The sequence below is a fragment of the Fukomys damarensis genome, unplaced genomic scaffold, assembly GCF_012274545.1.
Source record: "Fukomys damarensis isolate Sample0158 unplaced genomic scaffold, DMR_v1.0_HiC HiC_scaffold_26, whole genome shotgun sequence".
Lineage (NCBI taxonomy): Eukaryota > Metazoa > Chordata > Mammalia > Rodentia > Bathyergidae > Fukomys > Fukomys damarensis.
The window spans coordinates 29,869,993-29,894,459 of NW_022900938.1; the positions used below are offsets into that span (position 1 = coordinate 29,869,993).

General features: G+C 36.9%; 1 protein-coding gene across 1 annotated transcript in view; it reads left to right on the plus strand.

Annotated features, from left to right (window-relative positions):
* Grb14 (growth factor receptor bound protein 14) overlaps nt 1–24,467 on the plus strand; it is an 85,846-nt gene that overhangs the window by 13,315 nt on the left and 48,064 nt on the right. The window contains exon 2 of the mRNA XM_010606866.3: nt 8,981–9,137. Within this exon, the coding sequence (XP_010605168.1) occupies nt 8,981–9,137 (157 nt within the window). The remainder of the gene's footprint in view (nt 1–8,980; nt 9,138–24,467) is intronic.

Sequence of the window (24,467 nt, forward strand, 5' to 3'; positions counted from 1 at the left end):
TTTTTTTTTTTTTTTTTTTTTAATTTAACAGCAGTAGTACGGGCATGGTCCATTTTGCAACCTTAAGAGCAGAAAATTCAGGGAAGAGCAGAAAGAGTGTGGGTCAGTGGGCCATTGATAAAACTGCCTAACCAAACCCTGAACTTCCCAACGCTGCTTTCGAAGGGGAAGGAAAAACACTTCGTGTGGTTAATATATTGTATGACAGATTTTCTGCTTCTTGTAGCTGAACCTTTTCTTAGATGATTAAGTCATTCATGAAGTTATTTATCCTTATTCTCTTAACCACTTTGTAATCATATTTACATAAAACTCTTATTTTGAAACTTAATTGCCAACCATTTTGTAAAATGTATCGTGTAATTTGATGTGCTTTAACATGACACGTTCCTGTAATGGCCTCCTCACCCGCCAGTGGAAGCCACTGCGCAGCTGTTGAGGTGGGGCTGCCCTTCTGCAGGCCTCTGCCACCTGCTTCCGCACCGGCTCCCCATAGCGAGGTCCTCCTGCTGCAGCACAGTTGCTGTTTACCATTTCGTGTGTGTATGCATGCTTGCTCCTTTCTTCCTCTAAATCTTCCTTGCTCATCATGTTTGCCCCAATCCCCAGATGTCTTCCTAGCTCCTGTCCTAATCCCCACAGAATCAGACATGAAATGGACTGCTGCAGTCACTTTCTTCTTCACCTTTGTTTATTTCACAAATTTCATGCCTACCTTTTCTCCTTGGTCCGTCTGTCTTTTCTTCTCTGGTGGTTTTCAAACTCTGTTAAGTTGGAGTGCCACTGTTTCAGAATCCTTGTTGTCTCATGCAGGGTTATATGTGATGACTCTATTTTGCTAGAAGGGTGTTCTTGATTTCCCATTGTGTGCTCCATGCTTTTCTAACTTTTTGAGAAGAAAGCAAGGCTCTGGTGCCTGATGCCATGCAGTGTTCTGAGGAGCAAGGGCAGTGGAGAGTGATAACATAGTTCACTTGTGTGGAAGAAGGGCAGGAGCCTAAACTGGAAGGACCAGTAAAGACTTCCCTTCCGAAATAGTGGTTTATCTGTGATCTGATGAAGGCAGTAACAAGTAGCAGGTAGGGAGATAGTGTTTTAGGCAGAAGTGGTAGCATGTTCAAAGGCCCTGTGTCAGGAATGAGCACAGCTCATCCAAGAAACTGAGAAAAAAAGTGTAGTTGGAGTAAGAGATTAAAAAGGATTATAGTGAATAAAGTTAAAGAGAGAATCGGGTAGAGAATAAACTCATTTTTGTCCATCAGTTCTTGTAATTCTGGTAAAGGCAATAAAATCTGTTGGAAATTAAAATAATAAATCAAACATACATTATTCATCCTCAAGTAAAATATACTGCTGAATATCTCCTTCGAAGGAGAGGATTGAAGACTTTCTGTGCTACCTGATTTCTCTAACCTATGTACAGTTTTGCTCTCAATGAATATTTGACAAGTAGCAAATACTGAATGGTAGTAAAAAAGCAACAGCTTTTCTGGAGCTATTAGGGTCTTCTGGAACTCTCTTTGCTTTTAAAATATAACATTTAAAAAACACTGGAATAAGTAATAATGAATATATTACTTCCCATTCCCAAGGGAACACATTGAATTGCTTAACTCAAAATATGTAACAATGTTTTCTCCTATCTTAGGATACTGCATTTCTTCTTTAGAAGAATGTAAAAACCCAGGGCTACTCTGACCTCGCTACAAAAATATTTCACATGATTTAGGTACATTGCTTATCTCTTGAAAAATAATACTGAAAAAAAATCTTAAAACATTAGAAGTTGCTTTATAATCCTACTTTAGCTGGATGATAAACTTTTAAGAATCTGCAGAAATAAGCCCCACTGCAGGGCTTAGTTCACAGAAAATTTCTTTGGGCTTTCCTTTTAATTGAAATTTTGTGTTAATTGTATATTGATAATAGATGTAGTTAATATGCATAAATTAATAATGGTTTCTCCTTAAAATGTTTTACTTTTCATTATGGTATGATCATATGTAAATATAGTATGATCATATGTAAATATGGCTTTAAATTTTTTAAAATATTAATTTAAATTAAAATATTTCTAAACTGGGAACTTTGATACAGAAGTTATCCAGAGATAGTTATGTCCAATATAAATTTTCCTCCACTTTTGCTTGTTTTTTGAGAAGGGGATGGTTTTTAGTATTACTTTTTTTTTGTTTGTTTGTTACTGGGGATAGAACTCAGGACCTTGTGTTTGCAAGTCAAGCGGTGCTTGCTAAGCTACATCCCTGGCCAAGAGGGATGATTTTTTGAGGCAGGGTATTGCTGTGTCATTCAACCTGTCCTTTAACTCATTGTGTAGCCCAGGCTGGCCTCAAACTCATAATCCTTCTGCCTCAACCTCTAGAGTGTTGGGATTACCTCACCCTGCTCAGCACTTGTGTACTTTTTCCTTTCTGTCTCTTTATTCTATTGATTTTTGTTCAGTTATTTATGGATAATCTTTGCTCATTTTTTCACCTGCTGAATGATTGTCCTTCTCTCCATTCTGCTGTAAAGAAACAAAGTTTGGGGCAAACTTATGGAGTATTAATTACTTTATGATCACATTAGTTTTTAAGCTCCTTTTCTGCTCTGTGGCACTGACAACCAATTGACCACGCTGAGTTCATTTCAGATATTCTAGAATAAATCCACATTGAAAAAGGGACTGCTTCTCCTTTGTCATTTCATACCTTAGGGTCAGCAGGGTGTGGAAGATGGGCTGAATGATCAGTCTTTGCTCCTTAATGCTTTAATAATGTATTCTTAGAATCAGAATTTCAGGTGGGTGCTGCAGAGAAGTGCTAAGGATGCTTTGGAGCAAGGTAGTACATCCTGAATTGGATTTCAGCTTCCTTCTCCTTGTTTTATTTATTTATTCAGCAATGCCTATGGCAGTGATGGCCAACCTTTTAGAGCCTTAAGTGATACAAACAACTCGCCCTACTACACGCATGCCATAGCTTCATCATTTAAAACATTTTGTCTCCTAAGTCTAGAGGCTCTGAAGCTTTCAAACTTTTTTTTTGAAAATTATCATTTATTGCTTTCCCTCTCTCTTTTAATATTGTTGTATCCTCTGTTTTTAAAAATGTTCTTTTAAAAGTCTACTCTGTATACTTAATTTTTCGGAGTGCAGCATAAACAGGCCTTGATAGGGTGTCAGCCAAACAGAGATTTGCCCCACTCATGTCTCTGCGTGTCCCTGCTGGGGTGGCCGTGATTATTAAGTTTTCACTGCTGCATACCACTTATTCCTTGAACAATGATTGAAACTGTAAACTACTCCAAAGGCCAAGGTTGTTGAGACTGTTAGAAGCTCAGTGACACAGATATCCCAGCAGAGCCAGTGTACAGGGCAGTTTTGGCTTTCCTGGAGTGTTCTGTCATTTGGGATGGTAGAAACACCTTATCGGAGCTGTGTCTTTCTGATTAGTCAGCTCTCAATCCATTGATAGAACAAAGTTCATTCCTGTGTTTCTTTTAGATCTAGGAAGAATTTCTTGTCCAGTGATCTTGTAGATAAATAGATGTAAGTAATATTATCATCCTGTTTTTTCACTTTATGAAGATAGCTGAGAATTTGGGCCTGTAAACCAATAATGCTTTATTAAATAGAACGATTAAGTAAATTTCAAACCTTTTTCCTCTCTCAGTATGTAGAGGAACAAGGACCCCAATATTTTGCTGTACTCATTCTTAACAACAGCTCTTCTATTTAGTTTTTACATGATCATAAAAATTTTAAACAGGATTAACACATACACTCATATGACTTTTGTGGTGAGTTTACTCTGTCTTAAATAGGAAGGGATAGTCAATTCTATCAGTTAATACTTAGCTTGTCTTTTCCTTTTTCATATATTCAAGGTAGAAACAAATAGAAGTAAAACAGAGTTCTTAGTGGTAGTACTCCATTGGTATAAAAATTTTCATAATTATTGAACACATTTCATAGATGACAGGAATTTGCTGCTGTGGAATATTAACTTAGATATAATTTCATCATTCATAAATGGCATTCTTTGGACAAGTGTCAGCATTAAATACAATTTTCTTAAACTATGGCTTGAAATTAAGTTCAAATAAAAGTGTTAAGTTTTCTCTCAGCAGATTTTATTTATTTTCAAAATGAATCCATGCACCTATTCCAGGAATTTAAGTCAGTCTAGGCTTTGTAAATTTGTGTATCTCAATTCTTGGCAACTTATTTCTTTCAAATTTTCAGTGATGTAGTTTGAAGAAGATAATGGCATTTCCTGGTTGGTTAGTTAAATCTTTTATTTTCCCCATTTCACTTCTTGCTCTGTTGTCCTCCCTTGTTTTGATAGTGGCTTAGACTTCTGAATGTTTCTAGGTGTTAATTTTCTTACTTTGTCTGAAATAAAAGAGCTTGCAAAATAAGAGGCATGCTTCTGTGCCCCTTGGCCGTGATAGTTCCCAGGAAGAAACACATGGGATTGTCAGGAGTTACAGGGAACCCACTGAGCAGACTCTGGTCACTCTTTAGTCCCCATAGTTCCTGGCCTGGCATGTGCAGCAGGAAACTGCACCATTGGCTCATCATTGCTCTGCATGAAATAGGCATCCTAGAGATAGATCTTGTTGTCCTCTTGGGATTATCTTCATATTGCTTTTTGGAAGGAACACCCACGAGTTCAGTTAGTGGTAGTCATAGCAGGATAAGTACAGGAACATCCCTCAGAATGCCACCAACTTTCTAGCATATGCACAAATACCGAAGGCACATTCATATGAGCAACAGCCTATGCAGATGGGAAACATTGGAACTTCAGGCATCTTGACATCTGTGGTGATTAATCTTGTCAATTTTGTTAGCCACAGATGCATAGGAGATTATTAGTAGAGCACACTTCTGGGTGTGTCTGTGTGGGTCACTGGGGAGTGGCCGTAGGGACTGCATCTGGTAATGGGTTCCTTCTTCTTTGGCTTCTTCCCCAGTTCTCTGCTTGTTGGCTGCCAAGAGTTGAGCAGCTTTCCTTTTCCATACCCTTCCACCATGAAATTTCTGCCTTGGAACCAGCTAACTGCAGACTACAACTATAAGCCAGAATAAACCTTTCCACTTTTAAATGCGGGTTTCAGATATTTTGTCTCAGCAATAAGACAATGGCCAATACATCATAATGAACTATATGTTTTAACTAAAAAATAAATGAAGTAAAGATTGGGAGATAATTATAACTGATTTTGACCATATATTTTTGTGATCTTTTTCATATGACGTTTATGGTTACCTCAAAGACTTTACAACTCAAATTGCAAATTGAGTAAATTCTTTTCTAGGACTTTTTCATGATGAAAAACTGTATCTGTTTCTCATTGACAAGAATTTTATTTTCCTGAGCACGAAAAGTTTAAGTAATTACATACTTCATATCAGAAAATGTTTTTAAGTTAAATGTTACAAATATATATTTAATCTTTGCTTTCTACAAAACACCGATAGACTTTTTAGTGGGTCCAGAGTTTATTTACTTTGTACATCATTACTAAGCCAGTGTCACCCGGCCCGGGTCACTGTGAAATAGTGATAGTGAACAGAGGTTTTTTTCTTAAAGGAGCTTTCTAGCATAGTTGGGGAGAAAGACATGCAAACAGATAATTATAAAATAAAAGTATTTAAGGGGGAATGTGTCAGCCTTGTGTGATGGCATATGCCTGTAATCCCAGTACACTTAAAGGCAGGATCAGAAATTTGAACAATTTAGTGAGACCTTGCCTCAAAATAAATATTTTTAAAGGGCTGAGAATGAAGCTCAGTGAAAAGGCCCTGGTTCAATCCCTAATACCACAAAATCAATCAATCAATAGAACAAAATAAAGGGGTATATCACAAACACTGGACAATTACCGTAAAGTTTCTGAAGGGATTCCATTAGAAGCTGGGCTAAATACAAGTAGGAATTTGCTAATGAAAGCATGTTATTCATGGGTGGGGCACTAAGTGTGTTCCAGGTAGGGGGTGCTACACGGGTAACCTAGGAAGAATGGTTTACAGAAGTGTCTCATATTTGTCTTGAATCAGAGTGATCTCTTCAATTAAGGCACTAATCCCATTTGAGAGAACTCCACCCTCATGACGTAGTTACTTCTCAGAAGCCCAGCTCAAGTGTGTATTTTGACATGTGGATTTGGAGGGATACAAACATTCAACCCATTGCAGTATGGTTTACTCCATGCGAGACCCTTTTGCTACACTTGCTTTCTTTGTGAAAAGCAGCAGCCCCAGCCTACATCTTTCCAGGGTGAGGCCCAGTAGAAAACAGAGCACACTCTATTGTGTGAACACATATTCTACATTGGCTGTAACTGGCTCTGGTTACATCATGTGCCCATCTGTGAAGTGATCACTATCATCGGGAACATTCTGGGTACCGCTTGGTCAGTCTGGAAGACCTCTTAAAGCTTGAAGCAGAGTCAGTTATACACAGATAAACTGGCTCTAAAATTAAAAAAAAATTAAATGGTCTCACATATTTATAGCATTTAGTAATTTCTAAATGTAAATATGTTAGAATGGTGTAAATACAACAATCATGACTAATTTCAAGATGCCTGGCTTGAATACTTCTGAAGGCCTCTTAGATCTTGAAAGACAGTTCCAGCAACAGCATTTCTTAGCTGAAGGTGGGGATGCCAGAATCACAAAGGCAGCTGGTAAGGGAGGGAAATCACAATGCTGTCACAGAAAGAGGGGTAAGCAAAGTTTGGTCTGGTAGGCCAAGTCAAGTAAGTTTGCACTGTACTACTGAAAGAATTTTTAAACTCTTTAATATAATAGCTTAGTATAACATTTTTAAGGGCAATGTAATTACCATTCTGAGAAAGTACTATAGTTTACCTTTTTTATTGTTGAAAATTAGGGGTGGTAGAATTATTTAAAATGCCTTTGTTAGACACATCCGTGCTCAGACATTTAGGATGATTTATTGAGATAATTTTGTAAGGAAAATTACCATGCCAAAGGAATGGACCTCTTAATGCTTTTAATGACCATTTTCCAATAGATGTACAAAAAAGATTTACCACTTTATATCACCTCATCATTTTAAGAAAACAATTACTTCATATATTCAAATAATTTCCCTATACCTCTGGTTTATTAAAAAATCTATGTACCTCTCATCAAATCAATAAATATTTTAAAAATTCCATTTCATATTTATTACTTTTCTCTCTCATTGAGTTTATTGGTACATCTTAGGTATACAGTACAGTTACATTCATCATTGGGATCTTGTACCTTTACATGACAGGTCTTGAGTCTCATTTTTCCCCATATTTAAATCCTGTAAATGATCCAGGTAACATGAGTGATTCATTTCCAAATATACTCATGTAATATAGAACAGAATCAGATTTTATGAAAAGATTTCTTTATTTTGTATGTGAAAGTTTGAACAAAGGCTGGATAGGACTAGATTCTCACCACATCCTTTTTTTCTCCCTTGCAATTAGATGTAACCATGTGGTTGAGCTTTAGCTGCAGAATACTATAAGCTATGGGAAGCTGTACTTGCAGGCCCTGCCTACAACGATTTCGCACATATTGTCCTCTGTTCTCTTTCACCACTCTGTCACTGAATGGGACATCATTTTGAGTGTTCGTTGAATGGCCTTAATTTGACACTGAAGAAAAGAGAGTAAAAATTATTGAATAAAATGACTTTGACATATAAACAAGTTTTGAACAAGTAGTAGTCATTCAGTATATTAGAAAATTAAATGTGCAAGACAGTATATAAGGAATTTATAACTAGCTCAATGAATTAGTTTGGCAACTTATTAGAATGATATTTTAATAGAATATTCTAATGAAAAGCCTATCTATGGATTGAGAAAAATATTTTAAAATCATATATCTTATAAGGATTAATATCCAAAACTTATAAAGAACTCTTAAAATTCTATAGCAGAAAGCCAACACAGTTAAACATTGTGCAAATGTCCTGAATATAAATTTCTCCTAAGAAGACATAAAAATGACCAACGGGCATATTAGAAGGTGCTGAATGTCACTAATCAGCAGGGAAATGCTAACCAAAGCCACTGTGAGATCCCACCTCACACCCACCAGGATGACTTTTGTGAAAGAGACAAGTGTTGGTGAGGATGTGAAGGAAAGGAAATTATTATACTCTATGGGTGAGAAATGTAGATTGGTGCAGACATTTTGAAAAATGGTATGGAACCGTCTAAAGAAATTAAATATAGAAGTGCATTATGACCCAGATATTCTTCTTCTGAGTATACAGTGTATCAAAAGGAAATGAAATCACTACCTCCTAAATATATTGACACCCTCATGTTTATTGTGACATAAAAGAATAGCCAAGATAGGGAAACAATAACGTCCCATCACTGAATGAATAGATAAAGGATCTGTGGTTGTCTGTGTTTATTAAGCCTTAGGAAAGGAGATCCTGTCATTTTCTAAAATATGTCTCAACATGGAAAATATTATGCTAATTGAAATAATCAGACCCAGAAGGAAGAGTATCACATGAACTCACTTGTACATGGAATCCTATTTTTTAAAATGGCAAATGTACAGAGATAGAGAATAAACCAGTGGTCACTAGGGGCAAGGGTGAAGAGGAGGGGAATGGAGAGATGTAAACCAAAGGACACAAAATAGTAGAAGTGTAGATGTGTACGATGAACAAGTCTACAGATCTGCTGTATAATGTGAGTATTGTTAATAATATTGTAATGTATTTGGGATTTTGCTGAATGAATATATTTTAGCTGTCCTTCCTATACACAGAAGAATGGATAACCATATGAAATGATATCCATGTTAATTTACTTCACTATAGCAGTGATTTTATTATTTATCTCATATTATATCATTTCTCATATTGTATCTCTTAGGTAAGTAAATACAATAAAATTCAAACTAATTAAATCAAAATTTTTCTTGTTTCTCCTTATACAGGTAATTAAAGTATACAGTGAAGATGAAACCAGCAGGGCTTTAGAGGTACCCAGTGACATAACTGCCAGAGATGTTTGCCAGCTGTTGATCCTGAAGAACCATTACATCGATGACCACAGCTGGACACTTTTTGAGCACCTGCCTCATCTAAGTGTAGGTAAGGATGCAGAGTCATAGGCTCACATCATTGTTTTTCTGAACCCTGTAGTATCATATGATGAAGGTTTTCTTCACATGTATAAACATTGACAAAAAGAATGATGAATAGTAATTTTTCATTCTTTTTATTTTTGGTTGATGGTGATTGATAAAGTAGCACAAAATTGAAACAAAGATGAAATATTGTAAATTTACTACCTGTAGTGATATGTGGGAATTTTGGCACTAAAAAAAGTTCAACAAAAACATTTTTGAGTGCCATTTCACTGTGTTGCACAGGTTAGCCTCAAACTCCTGAGCTCAGTCAAGCAGTCCTCCTGTCAGGCTCCAGAGTTGCTAGGACCACCAGGTCCAGCTTACAGACTTAAAATTGACAGAAAGATAAATTTAATCATGTTCTGTAGTACCATAATGAAAAATTCTTGATAAGTTAATAAAATGGCCTCTGGCCTAGTTTTGGCATAGACTACAGTGTAGACAAAGGACCATTATCCATCCTGGAAATTCTCCTTATGAGAATGTGTACCTTAATCTCTCTGGAAAAAATAATTTTTCATTTTTAAGGCATAAACATACAGATAAACCTTTAAAAACTTTTTAATTGGAGGTGTATCTTTCTATTAAGAACATTGGAAATTTTTACAAATTATTTTAATAAGCTTTAAAGAATGAATCACACTACTAGACTGAGGCAGGGGTTGAAACGAATTTTATTCTCCACTTTTCTAATTTTGTAGATATTAATATTAAGAACGTGTTTTTATATAAGTAGATGAGAAAGGAAGGAATTTGTTGTGGCAGAATCATTTGAGTCTTTTGATCTGTGTATTCATGTGGTTGCTGTAAAAATCTCATTTCAAAGATCCTTAGTTTAACCATAGCTATAGATGTTTCCCCTCCCCTTCCTCTTTCTCCTCCTTTCCTCCTTCTTCTTTTACATTCTTTTCTTCTTCTTCCTCTCTTTATTCTTTTTCTCCTCCTCCTGCTTCTCTTCCTCCTCCTTTTCATATAAGTTGTCTTTCATAGATTTTAGGCATTAAGGTGTAGTTATCTTTGGGATGTTTTTATTCAGCCTGTCACAGCTCCTTTTCATTCTGTGTTAAAAAAAGCTTTTAGTAATAAATTATTAAAATCATTTAAAATAACTTATTATTGACAACCCAAATACTTTCTTCGTTTATTTGAAGATTTGTGAAATAATTTTATTAGAGTCATTCACTTTCCTGCTTAACTGCCAGTATATAAGATTATCCCTTTGTTTAATACACTGGTGGACTTACGCCTCAGGGTGGTGTTACAAAGTATGATTAGATTCAGATGAGAGATTTGGTTTTCTCTTATGAAATGAGCGTTTAAAATGTTGGTAGAACTACATTTATAGGAGGATTCATTTAGATAATACCCTGTAAAGTGGTTTTCTTCCCACCATCTGCCTTTTCTGAGCCCTTCCAGTTTGAGGACTCCTGTCCTAGGAAATGTCAGAGCCCTAGGGTGGGGACAGAATGAAGCTGTGGAAAAGAAGCTAGAGTAGTTCCACGAGCTTCAGAGGGACTCAGGCCCTGAGCACCTGCTCTCCTGATTCTGAGCCACTGCAGCAGGGCCTGCTGATCTTGGGCTAAGAAGAGAAAGTCATACACATACCTCCCTAGAAATCCTGAGTTCAGAAGGTACCCTATACTGGCCAGTGAGATTTGTTGTCATCTAGGGCAGAAAAGCTCAATGTACATTTTCTTTGCTGCCATTGATGACTAATTTAACTTGTGTACATGATAATCTCACAAAGCCTGATAATTCTTGATAGATAGCTGCCATATTCCATATTATTTCATTTAATTATAGTAAAAGCATTATAGCTCTTCTATAGCATAACATATAATTATAGTATTTTATAGACTTGTAAGATTTTTCTTTTGGGAGAACTTTAAGAGCATTTTTTTTTGGTTACAGTCACTACAATTTGTCCCTAATATTTTTTGAAGTTCGGTAATAAAAATCTGCTATGTAAATTAAGTAGCAGTCTTCACTCAGGAATACTACAAATTATTAAGGAATGTGAGGTACAGGTCTTGTAAATCTTTAAAACAGAATACTGAAAATTAGTTTGAGCTGCATACTAACTAAATTTTAGATATCAAATAATAATATAAACATTTTTCCACTACAGTACAGTGGTATCTCAGTTCATGAATTTCGTTCTTTTCACGAATCTAGTCACACACCCAACTGAACAAGAACTGAATCAAATTTCCCCATACGGTCAACGCTGCATTTGACCGTTGAATTTGATTTTGTGTGCGTCCAACGTGGTTTGCCACCAGAATAGTGAAAAGAATCAAGTTCATGAATCGAGCTATCACTATATTTTATAGAAACTGCTAAAATAAAAGAAATTTTGAAACAGAGTAAAAGATGTGAGAAGATTGTGTTATTATTTCACCAGTCATGAATTAGACCAAAGCTTAGGAGAAAGAATTTTAGATCCAGAACTTACTTTGTTCTTTTCCTCAGATAATATGTTTAAACAAAAGTTACAAACATTAATTCTATCCAAATACTGACCTACCTGTGTTGTACTGAGCAGCTTCTAGTTTTTTGTGCACCAGTATAGTATAAGAAGAGAATAACTGCCAGCAAGGTGCTGTGGTCTTCCTGTGCACCGAGTGGAAACAGATGCATCTGGGAATGTTTTTGTGGTTGTCAGTGTTTCCTTTTGAAAAGCTTTTAGGAACTCGCGTAGTGTCTATGGAATCTAATAATGATATTAAGTAACTTTTTTGCATTTTCATATTAAAATGAATAAAAATAAGTAGAGTGGGTTTATTTTTTCCTGCTTAAATATGATATGTTGCTGACAATGCAATCAACTTCTGATACTTTTACCTGTGGATCTTCTGTGAGTGCTATTGATATAAAGAACCAAAGAACAGTCTATTTGCTATAGACTCGGTGCAGCTAATCAGCTCTATATATTGTTCAGGCTACTTTTTAAACAAAATGATAAGTTTTCCATGAATAGGATTTAAAAAGGAGTAATATCCATTATTTTAAACATATTTTACAATGCTGTGGTTTGAACCTAGGGCCTTGTGCATGCTAGACAAGCACTGTACTACTGAGCAACATCCTCAGCCCTAAAAAATATTTTTTTTATTTTTTTATTTTTTATTTTCTCATTGAGTTTATTGGTACATTTTAGGTATACAGTACAATTACATTCAGTATTGGGATCTTGTACCTTTACATGACAGGTCTTGGTTCTCATTTTTCCCCTTATCCCTGTCCTCTCTTTACCCCCTCCTCCCTTCCCTATTCACAAATACTTTATTTCCATTTTTTAATTTTCTCATGTTTTTTTTTCTTTTCCCTTATTTCCTTTCCCCTGCCCTTCCTACTTCCCCTACACAAAAATATTTTAAAATACAAAAGTAATTTAGCTCATTGTAAATAACAGGGAAATAAAGAGATCAAGAATAAAATAATTGACTATAATTTCACAATACCAAGACAACTCCTGTTAACATTTTAAAAAAATGTCTTGGATCAGTTTCTCTATATTAACATATCTTGATTTGTTAATATCATTTTAATATCTCTGTCTTTTGCAGTCTGCTCTTTTTCTTGTGTGTGCACTAAAACACCTTAAGTGTTTCTTGTTTTTACCTTTCACTTTATGGAGTTCACATAAAGTAGGAACTACTCCTTGCCTCCCCTGGGCACCTCTCATAAACAGTTTAGCGTGTATTTATGTTCAATTTTGTACCAATTTTTGTACAATTTTGTAGATCCTGGGCATACAATGAGAACAAAATAGACAAAACCATTGCCTTTATGAATTCGTGTTCCGGTAAGAAACAGACAATAAACAAATGGTTAATATTTGTTGTTTCTTAGATGATGATAAGTGCTTAGGATAGAAAGAAAGCAGGAGAGGAACAGTGTGATAGTCAGCTTTCTATCTGTTATGCTTTGGGTCTAAATCATCTCCCCAAGTCTCATGTGTTTGGAGGGTAATTGCACTGTGGAGATGCTACACTCACCAGTGGCTTCATCCATTGATGAGTTCAGTATCTGAGTGTGCTGTTAGGATGTGGGGCCTGCTTAGAGGGGGGTCACTGGGGACGTGACCAGGAAGGATACAGACATGACCAAAGTTCACTTCTGTGGATAGGTCCTTAAATGAGTCGGTCTAGGAATGAGGAGTTGTGTAATAGCACATACATTACAAGATTCAGAACGAAGAAATGGTCAAAGGGAACTGCAGCTTGATAACTTTGCTTTTGTTTGTGTAACTCTTAGATGCAGTACTGTAATGTATAACAGTGTCACAGAAGGAATTGGCAAGTGACACACAGAGAGGCAGCAGAATGGAAGTAAAATAACAAAAGTTTCCTGCATTGATGGGGATCATTCACACCTAATGGCAGTGCCCTGATCTATCTAGTACTGGGCTACAACTCCCCTTTTTATTATAGAGTTTTACAGCTTTGATCTCATTCAGGTGGTTACATTGCGTCTTCACAGTTCACATTGCTGATATTCGAAACATGGTGGTGAGGCTGTTGAATTTCACCCTGGAAGTAGCACTTCTTTGGTAGGGGAGGGTACCTTTAAAATTCATTTAGTTATCTATTCTAGCCAAGGGGAAGGGGGTTGTTTGGTCAGCAAAGCTAACAGTGGTTTTTTTTTTATTTACAAAACTTTTGTGAGAGACTAGATGTCAGCCACTGGTGCTGGTTAATTCTGAACTAAACAGAGCAAAGGGCAGAAGTTATCTTACATTGTGACATTTTGTAGGGTTTTTGCTATTAAAGTGTTCTCTATCAACAGAACATAAAACTACAGTACCATACAAAACAGTACAATCAGCAAAAGTTATAGTACTGTATAGACCAGGTGTAGTATACAAAACAAGACACTGAGGCTCTCTAAATAAGATATACAAGACTATAAAAAAAGACAGGTTATAAGTCCAAGTGGTCGGCCATAAGTCCAAACAGCTATTAAAACAAGTAGGTCATTTAGTGAGGAGCATATTCTTGTCTTTAGCTCCTCCCTTCTCTCTCTGCTTCCTGGCTGCCATGGGTTGAGCAGTGCTTCTCTGCCAGGCCCTTCTACCATTACTGTTCCTGCCTTGGAGCCAGCCAACTTTCGACTGAACCCATTGGAAACTGTGAGCCAAGCAAACCTCTCCTCATTTAAGGTGGGCATTTTGTCCCAGCGACAGTAATATGACTAAGACACTGTCACTATGACAGAATACTTGAGATCAGCTTCAAGGCGGAAAGATTTATTTTGGCTTATGGTTTCAGAGATTTTACTCCATAGTCCACTGGCTGTATTTCTTTTAGGCTTGCAGTGGGGCAGAGCATCATGGAGAGGGGGCATGTGGTATTGCAAGCTGCTCACCTCAGGGTAGCTAGGAAGGAGAGAGGTGACAGAGACAAGATATACTCTTCAAGGCACAACCTCAGTAACCTACTTACCCTAACTAGGCGCCACCTCCGAAAGTTTTCACTATTTCCCAATAGACTGTTAAGCCGTGAATGTATGAGAGCTTTAACCACTGAAGTTAGCACCTTCACGATCCAGTCTCTTCAAAAGCTTCACTTCTGAGCACTGCTGCATTGGGGACAAGCATTCCACACACAAGGTTAGGGGGAACATTTCATATCCAAACCAGCAAGTGCTGAAAGTGGGTGGGAGATGCATATTAAATGGAGGCATCGGCAAAGGCTTCCCTGGCAGTCTGATGCTTCAGTAGTAACCAGAAGTGCGCAGCTAGCAGGCCTTGCTGTCAAATGAGAGATTGTTTTGGACAGAGGGGACAGCAGGTAGAGATGCTGAGATGTGGCAGTGTGCTTTGTGTGCAGAGAAGCCAGAGGCCAGTGTGCTTGGAGAGAAGTCACTAAGGTGGAAAATGATGGGCGAGAGCTTTACAGAGCTACCACAGGGCCAGATTGTATTGGGTCTTACAGGTCCTGGAGTGGGCCTAGCTTTTACGCTGAATGAGAGACAACAATGGGAGGTCTTTGAGTCTGAGAGCAATACAAATACACAGTACTAAGGAGGCCAGAATTCAAGTTTTGACCTGTGAAGGCTGAGTGAGTTCACTTTGCTTTGCTGAAGTAATCTTACCTATCTCTCATTTGTGCTAGTTACCTAGCTCTCATTTCTTCTGGTTGTACAGGCTCTGTTGTGTGGTCTGCATGTTTATGAAATTTATGTTTGTGAAATCCTAACATTTTATAGGCAAGAACATTTTGACTTACAGGATAGATGAGAGTTGGGGGTTTTATACACTTTAGTTCACTTTAATGGCTAAGTTATGCTTAGGACAGTTTCAGAGATGGTCTGTTGCTAATAGTTATACTACTATTGTTGTTTCCAATCCATTAAATCACACCACAAAGTACTCAAGTTAGAAAAGAATACTTGACATTTAAAATGCGGTCGCTTCTGGAACCTAATGTCTGTTTTCATAGTGATATTTTTGTGACAAAAGAAACTTTAATCTTATTAGTGTTTTATAATATGTATGCATGTGTGTGATAGCTACCATTAAAAGTACATAATGAGGTATATATTTTAATATCCATTTTACATACAGTAGTACAAAGACTCAATCTTACCCAAGGTTAAACATCACACAAGTCTAAGTTCCATTAGATTTTTTTTTCTTTATTTTAAAATTATTTTATTAGTACATATTTTCAGTACATAATATTTACATTCATCGTGGCATGTTGGTAAATATACATAATACATCTTAATTTTTTTTTACTTCCCCCTTTCCTCCCTTTCCTCTCTTCATCTCTTGGTCCCCTTCCCATTTGCAAAAGGTCTATCACTTTGTTAGACTTTAAAGACTGCACTTTTACTGAAGCAAGGTAGTTCCTTCACACTCCAGTAGGTCAAGCAAATGTTTGTAGGATTATGTGATAGGTTTGTCTCTGTCTAACCCTATATTCCTGTCTCTCAAACATGCTACAGTTTCAATTTTGAACTTCAAGAATGTTGTCAGATAAATTTCTTTTACCTAGTTAGGATTAAAGTTAGTAGGATAAAACTGAGCCAATGTTATTCACTTTATAGCAAAGCCATATGTTTGTTTTGTCTGATTAGCAGGATTGATCATGTTGAAATTACCTGTTCATGAATTTATATAAAACATGAATAAGAATATTATGTTTGGAACTTGGACTAAATGTTAATGTCTTGTATTTTCTGCCCATAATTAGTAATGTATGCCTCCGAAGTGGCTCATTTTTGTGCTCAGTATTGGAACTCAGAGCCCTATGGATGGATGCTGAACTCATGCTGTACCACTCAGCTGCATCCTAACTGGCTGTGGAGAATTGTTGATAGGCAGAATAAGTCTTGAAAGCAATTAAATACCCTGACTTTGTTATGAATCTCAGATTTGCCTGATTTTGGATTATTATATGACGCCAGTTGTTCACACTGTTTCATAGGTGTTGGATTTAACTTGTCATAAATATTTCCCCCTTTTACAATGCAGTATTCCAGGTTTGGAACTGGTGTGCTTGACTTCATTGCCACTGGATGTTGGGTGGGGGTGGGGTGGGTAGACTTCAGCTTTAAGTCCTTGGAACTTAATGGGATCTATGTTTGTCTTGCTCGCATTTTGATTTCTAATTGAAGCCACAGAAGGAAGCAGTGGCAATTAACACGATACCTCAAGCACATACCTATATACTCCTCAGAAAGAGGAATTAATTGTACTTTACTATCATTGCTAGGGACAGCGGAGATTTCCATTGTGAATATCATTATGAAGTGGCTTTAATAAGCAAAATGAATGGCTGGAGGCTTTTCATGAAACCATTTTTATGTGTGCAGCCATAGCCACATGATCTCTTTAAGACGGAAGTGATACATAGTGGGGAGAAGAATAGTTCACTGCCTTCTGCTTTGAAGCTGCTCCTTCACTTTTTTTTTTTTTTAAACAAAACAAGCACAGCATTTTTCCTGTTCTCTGGAGCTGATATGTAGTTGTACTTTCTGTACAGTGTATAACCTACTGACTTTCACATTTGTGACCACCTTCATCACCAGCAGAAAACACCATGCAGCCTGAGGGACTAAGGTGTGGCTTCTCTACAGAGAGGCTCATGTCCTCACCTCCGAGCTTGGAGAACACACCCTGTCCCCTTGGCACACAGGTTGGAAGTGGAAAATATTTAAGCAGCTAGGAGAGGGAAGTGCCCATTACTAACTCTGCCTCCTGATTAGTCCGTTTTTGCTTCATAGTATTTTTATAGTCTCTGCTGCTAGAGTTCAGATCCCGTTATCTTCCTCCTGGGGTATTATGTTAAGTTTGCACCTGTTCCTCTTGCCTCTAGTGATACCAGGGTGATTCAGCCAAGTGCAGCTTGATTCTCATTTCAGTGGAGTCCCAGAACTTTTCTGGAGCTTGTAGTGCCCTGTGGCTCATGTGTGCAGCCTGTGCCTCTCTCTTCCCTCCTCAATTTCCACAGTAGAAAGCTGCCTGCATGTTCCTGCAGACACTGAGCTTTCTATTGATTTCCTTGCTCATGCTGATGAGATTCTCAGGAATCCTTTTCCTACCCATCTTTTTCTGGCTTCTGCTGTGCTTCTTCCAAGGCTTAGTTATTGTAGTTAAAAATGCTACACAAGTATAAACACCTAGCTTACCTGTGGAAACAAAGTGAAGATGAGCACCTCCACTTTCCAGGCCTCCTGACAGTTGAGCTAGTGCTGCAATCTGCACCCTCTAGCCTTATGTATTGGAGTTATCCTTTCCATCTGAGAGCAAGTAGGGAGACACATCTTCCTCTTCCAGATGTCCAGCCCCTAGTCACACATTCCTACTGTTCTGAAGCTGTTCTTTGAGGTGACCAGGTGTTTATTTCCCAGAACTACCTGTTTTCATGAATCTTTTAGGGAAACACAGATCCTGCAGGAGGCACAGGATCATTACCAGTGGGTTGTGTTCCGGATGGTGGTGCTCCCACTGGTACACTTGTAGGCAGGTATAGGAGATAAGCATGCTAGGCAAGCATTAGGCATAATCTCTTCAGTACAGTTTATGTACAGTATCAATTAACAAGAAAAGTTGAGACTAATGGGATAATAGAATAATGTTGTAAGTCAATAAGATGTGTTTTTTTGGTCATGCATCTTTTGGTCATATTTTTAATGTTATTTTAAAGACATATAAGCAAACGTGAGATTGTAATGATGGAATAAAAGCAGTGTGTAAACATATGCAATGGTTTCTAAATTTTATGAAAAATGTGAACACATTTGCCCTCATATAGACTCGCAGAAAAAGTCAAGAAGGAAATATACTGAAAGGTTATGTTTATTCCTTCTGATTGATAGGATTAAAGATGGATTGTGGAGGCTGAGGCAAGAGGATCGCTGTGAGTTCGAGACCACCCTGGGCTACATAATGAGTTCCAGGTCAGTCTCAACTACACAGTGAGACCCTGTCTCAAGCCGCCCCCCAAAAAAAGATGGATTGTGATTATCAGTTGTCTGTAATATTTTCTCTGATAAAATGTCTGATTTTTAACTATCAGAAAAAGAAATAAGCACACTATTAAAAACTTTTAAAGATATGTAGTTTTTTGGTACAAGGGATCGAACTCAGGACCTTGTGCTTGCAAGGCAGGTGCAGTGCCACTGAGCTAAATCTAAAGATACTTTTTAAAAGGCTTAGCTCAGATATCTTTCTAAAGCCCCAAGTAGGGCTAGATACCCATCTGTTTTGCTGCTAAAACATTTTCTACAGCTATCTTACTAATGATCATGTTATTAAAATTAAACAGTAATTCCATAAGTGCAAGGATTGTGTATATACCTGTTTTGTAACCTAGGGTTAAGTACAAATAAATATTTTTGAACTGAGTTGCACAAAACAAAATTATAAGGTGTTTATATTAAATAATTCAAATGACAGATTATAACATTCAGAGAAGAAATAGGCTTGGGAAAAATGAGCCAAAAAATCATATGCCAGGCCACTATGTAACTTGTAATTTATGAAGCTGTTTATAAGTCCTTCACCTATTTACACAGGCAACTTGAGATATGATATATGCAAGAATTTTTTGGAAAAATAAGGTTTTCTATGAATGTAAGTTATAATTTAGGCACCTTAGTTAATGCAGAGTATTATGATTGCAGAAGAATGAACCATAAGGCCTTTATAATCATCACGCTGAAGTGTCATGATTTTCCTATCGTTGCACTTGGGGAGTTGAATCTGGCAGTGGCAATTTTCTGGGGGATCCTGGTGGTATTAAGTGGTATTCCTAGGTTAAGGAACCTTTTAGAAATTGAGCCCTGTTTTATTCTTTGCTTCTCTGGTTTTTGTTTTGCTTGGTCAGAGGCTGTTCATTTTTATCTGAAAATAAGACTGACAAAATGTATGTAGTTTCTACCCAGCACAGAGAAGTACAAGGGCCATTTGTCTCCTGGAGTTTCCTGTAACAAAGGTATACAAAGAATTGTTTTCTGGGCGAATTAGAGGTAAAAGCCACTTTTGTTTCTTCTCTTATCAAGTGATGAGAAGAGTAGGGACTCGGTTTCTATTTGAGCCTTATGCTGTACTTTCAGTAGATTCAGCAGTGAAATCCAGGCAGAAGGTCACAGGTGAGCACTTTCCATTCTTGGAGGATTGAGGTTTTTTAAAAGACTTTGAAGTTAAATCAACACTTTCAGAAGAAACTTCTTTCTTCTTTTTTTGCTTTAAAGAAAAAGTTCCCGAAATGTTAAACAGTAAATGGAACTGCATATAGTTATTATTTTGTAATACTTCTATTATCATAAGGCCTCACTGATATACTAAAAAAGATCAACGAAACTTAAAATGGTATGAGGTTTTCATTTTTATTTTGATGAAGCTTTTAAAAGTTTTTGATGTTTTATTTCCTTTTCAGCCTTCTTGGTTGCTATTTTGAAGTACTTTAGGAAGACTCCTATTTTTCTACATATGTAAGAGTAATATTTGACAATTGTAATTTGATGTCTGGGAAATAACTTCAGAACGTCTCTTTAGGTAAATATAATTATTGGTTAGGCAGTTAAGGGTAGGAAATATGATGTTTGGGAATAAAACTGTTAAAAATGTAACCATGGAGTTTTAATATAGTATTATAAATAAATTTTATGCAAAATTTAAAAATAACGTCTTTAAAATAATAATGATAAGTTTATGTGAAAGCTACCTGGTGTGTTTCCTCAAATGGTAACTCAGAAAGTGTCTCAGTTCATTCTGTGTTTTGAGCATTTCAGCAAATATCTCCTACTTGTAGTATTAACATGTTTTTGTATTTAAAATATATTATAAATTAATAAGATTCCTTGGTTGATTAAAAAGCTTTAAGTTTTAAAATGGGGCTGAGGAAGGAGAGTCAAGAGAAAGCTTATTAGGAACCATTTCTTTCCATGTTTTGTGTTTCCTTTCGTTGAGTCTTGTTAATGATGTCTCATGGCTAGGCTTGGGCAGCTTTTCACCTCTTCTTTAAACATTTTCCTTTTTCTCTTAGTAATCCACCAGAGTATCTTGTGTCTTCCTGTTTACTTTCTATCTATCAAGGACTGTATCTACTTAGCTATGTGTATTTTAAAAATTTGTTCTAATTTTCTGGAAGATTATCAGATGATAATCAGTTATACTTCCTAAGGTCATTTGGATTATTAGAGCTTTAATCTTTAACATAATGAGATTGATTGCAGGAAGGTAGGTGACAGAGCATCCACATTGAGATAGTAATATATAAACTAGCAAAGGATATTTAATATAGTAAGATTTCTAAAAGCCAGGTTTTGTAGTCAGAAAATTTTATATCCACACTTGGGCTGGTATATGAAGTTGAAAAAACTATAATGCATTCAGTCCTCTGGGGTTTTATTTGCTTTCTTATATATGATCTGAATTTTTAGTAAGATAGTAGAAATTTTTTATGAGGAATGGAAAGTATGACTTTTGCTTTCTTACCTACATTGTAATTTTTGGTAACTTTATTGAAAATATTTTTCATTTTTTTAGTAGGAGACTATTTTCCTTTTGCTAATAATTATATTATTTAAACACTCAGTATTGTAAGTTCTGTGAAATTTTCTGAAATATTTTATTCCTTTTCTAGACTCATATTCTGGCTTTTATTTGCATGTAGTCAACAAAATCCTTGACTAGACTCAACTTTTGGTTAACTGCATATATTACACTGTTTAGTTACACATTTGTCATAGCTGTTCAAATGCAACTTGATTTTTCAGCCCTTTTTGTCTACTTTTTAAGTGGAGTTTATTATATCTGGAATGTCCCCCAAAAGGCTCATGTGTTTAGAAGTGGGGGCGAAATTTCAGAAGGAAGTTGATCAAGAGAGCTCTGTACTCATCAGTGGATTCATGAGTTCAGAGTTAAATGCCTTTGGGAGACGAGATTCTGTCAGAGGACATGGGTTACTTGGGGCGTGCCTTTGGAGAGTGACTCTGTCTGATGCTTCATCTCACTATGTTCCCTGGCTGGCATAGGTTGAACAGCTTTGCTCCACTTTGCCAACTAAGCATGGATTGAACCCTTTGAAACCATGAGCCAAAATAAACAGCGCTTCCTCAAGTGGTGTCAGGTATTTTGTCCCAGCAGTAGGAAAGCTGACTAACATACAGTCCAAATTAAAATGACTTATGTTACTTTCATGGAAAGTTAAGCTAGATGTAGCTTGAAATCTTGTGCATTATTGTCTTTCACTTATATTCAAAATGTGATTATTTTCAGTTCATTAGCAAATATTGATTGAGCACCCTTAAAATACAAGAAATTGAGGGAATAGAAACTTGTGAACTGCAGGAAAATGAGAGTGATTTTAGCTGATGCAGAAAGAGTGTCTGGGGGTATAAACAGATAAACCAAGAGAGGTGTCAGAAGTCCCCCCCTGGAGCACTTCCACTCAGAGGCATTGATGTGCAGAAAGAGCATTGATTTGGGGTGCAGATACATGATTGCTGTTCATCCTGGGCATGTTGTTTACTCTGAACCTCAGTTTTCTATCTATAAATGGAAATGAAACTTGTTGATTGTATTATTATATTAATATCCCAAGGGTGCTATAACAAATTATCGTAAATTCAGTGGCTTAAATAACAGAAATGTATACTTCCATAATTCTGAAGGGTCATGCTCCTTCCCAGGGCTATAAGGGGAACCTATTAATTGCCCTTCCAGCTCCTAGTGTCTGCTATTGTTCTTTGGGTTGTGATCACACGGACTTGAATATCTGCCTTTGTGATCACATTGCATTTTCCTCCCCATCTGTATCATATCTTCTCGACCTCTCTTACAAAGACGCTTGTAATTATATTTAGGGCCCACCTAAATCCAATATCCTGTCAACTCAGTATCCCTAACTCAGTGTTATTCGCAAAGGCTTTGCTATATCAGGTAACATTTACAAATTCCATGAATTAGAATGTATTATCTCTAGGGCTGTTATTTAGCCCACTAGAGGTATTTTAGGAATTAAAAACAATAATGAAACAGCTCTACTTTTGTTTAACCATACATATAGCCACCTTTATTTCTGTTGCTGGAATTTCTGACTGTTTCCCACTTTTGTAACAATGGAACATTTAACCTATTGTTTGCTTGCTGTCTGGATTTTTCCCAAGCTGCTTGTGGTACATAATGCAGGTTCTATTCATTAGTCGCATGCAGGCTTAAAAATCTTCCTACTTGCAGCTCGAGAGCCACCTTTACCTTTGCAGCATCCTGGTGGGCTTTTAGATTCCAGGTGAGGTGTCTGTCTATTTCTTACCCAACTGTTATCTTCATATTCTGGAAACCCTTACTCTGTTCATGCTTATTGCCTGCAGCACACAGCCCCTTAAGTTCATGATTTTCTCTTAGCTCTTCCATGTTCTCTCTGGGGAACCCAACACTGCAGAGTTTTTTCCCAACACTGGAATGCTGTGGATATTTTTTTTTTTTTTTGATACAGGGTCTCACTATGTAGTTGAGACTGACCTGGACTCACTATGTAGCCCAGGCTGGTCTAGAACTCCTAGCGACCCTCCTGCCTTAGCCTACCGAGTGCTTGTGTAATCCCAGAAGAAGCATTGATTTGGGGTGCAGACACATGATTGTTGTTCATCCTAGTGACTTTTCCTCATTTATCCTTTGACTTAGCTCCTTTCCCAGGAAGATTGGGCTAGATCCCTGTGTGAGGCAGTAGTCATCTGGGCTGGGATGAGTCTCCAGAAGCAATAATACTTACCAGACCCAAAAAACCAAGAAGATGTCTCCGTCATTTATTTTTCTCTTGGTATAATATGCTTTGCAGACAGAAGACAGGTTTTTCCTTAATCACAGACAAAGGTAATAGGTCCTGGTAACAAAATAAGCAAGTATCTTGGTTAATACCTTGAAATTTTCTCCCACTGAAGTTTCAGAGAATATAGGTACAATGTTTAGTAGGTAATATGTTTACTCGTGTATCTGTGTTTTATGAGCTTTAAAATATGAGCTGAGTTTGTCTGAGAAATAGAATAAAGATTGGAAGATTACTTGGGATGAAAGTTCATTTGCTATCTTGGTGATTTTTGACTCTCCCCCAACTTACTCCTCTTTCAGTCTTCCTAACTCATTAATGGTAGCGCAGTCCTGCAAAATGCTAAGGCCAAGAACCTCAATGTCTTCCTTGAGTATTCTGTTTTTTTTCACTCCATATAACCTGTGTCAGCAAATTCTATTGACAATATCTTCAGAATAGACCCAGATTCTGCTACTTCTCACCACATCCACTGTTCACATGCTAATGTAAACCAGGGGAGGAATGGGAAAAGGATATATCATGTACAAGTGCAAATTCACTATGATGAATGTTATCACTATGTATATCTAAAGTGTACCAATAAATGTTTTGCTTCAAAAAAAATTAAACATGCCATGTACTCCCTGGTTCGTTGCAATAGTCTGCTATATGGTCTTCATGCCCTTGAAACTTTTGAAATTAGTTTTGTACTCCACAGGGAGTATGATAAATTAAAACATGTTGGTTCATATTATTCTTGTATTCAGTATGGTTTGTTATGTAACTCTGAGGAAAAGCTGAATCCTAGCTTCGTACAGCCCCATCTTGTCACCATTTCTTCTCCAGCGTCTTCTCTTGCTCCTCTCCCCTTGACTAACTCAGCTGTAGTCACATAAACCTCCTTGCTGTGCTTCAAACATACTGGCCTTTCCTGTATCTCAAGGGCTTTGTTCTTTTTCTTTCTCTAAGTATCTGCCTGGCTTTTGCTTCTTCTCCTTTGGATCTTTATTCAGATATCACCTTCT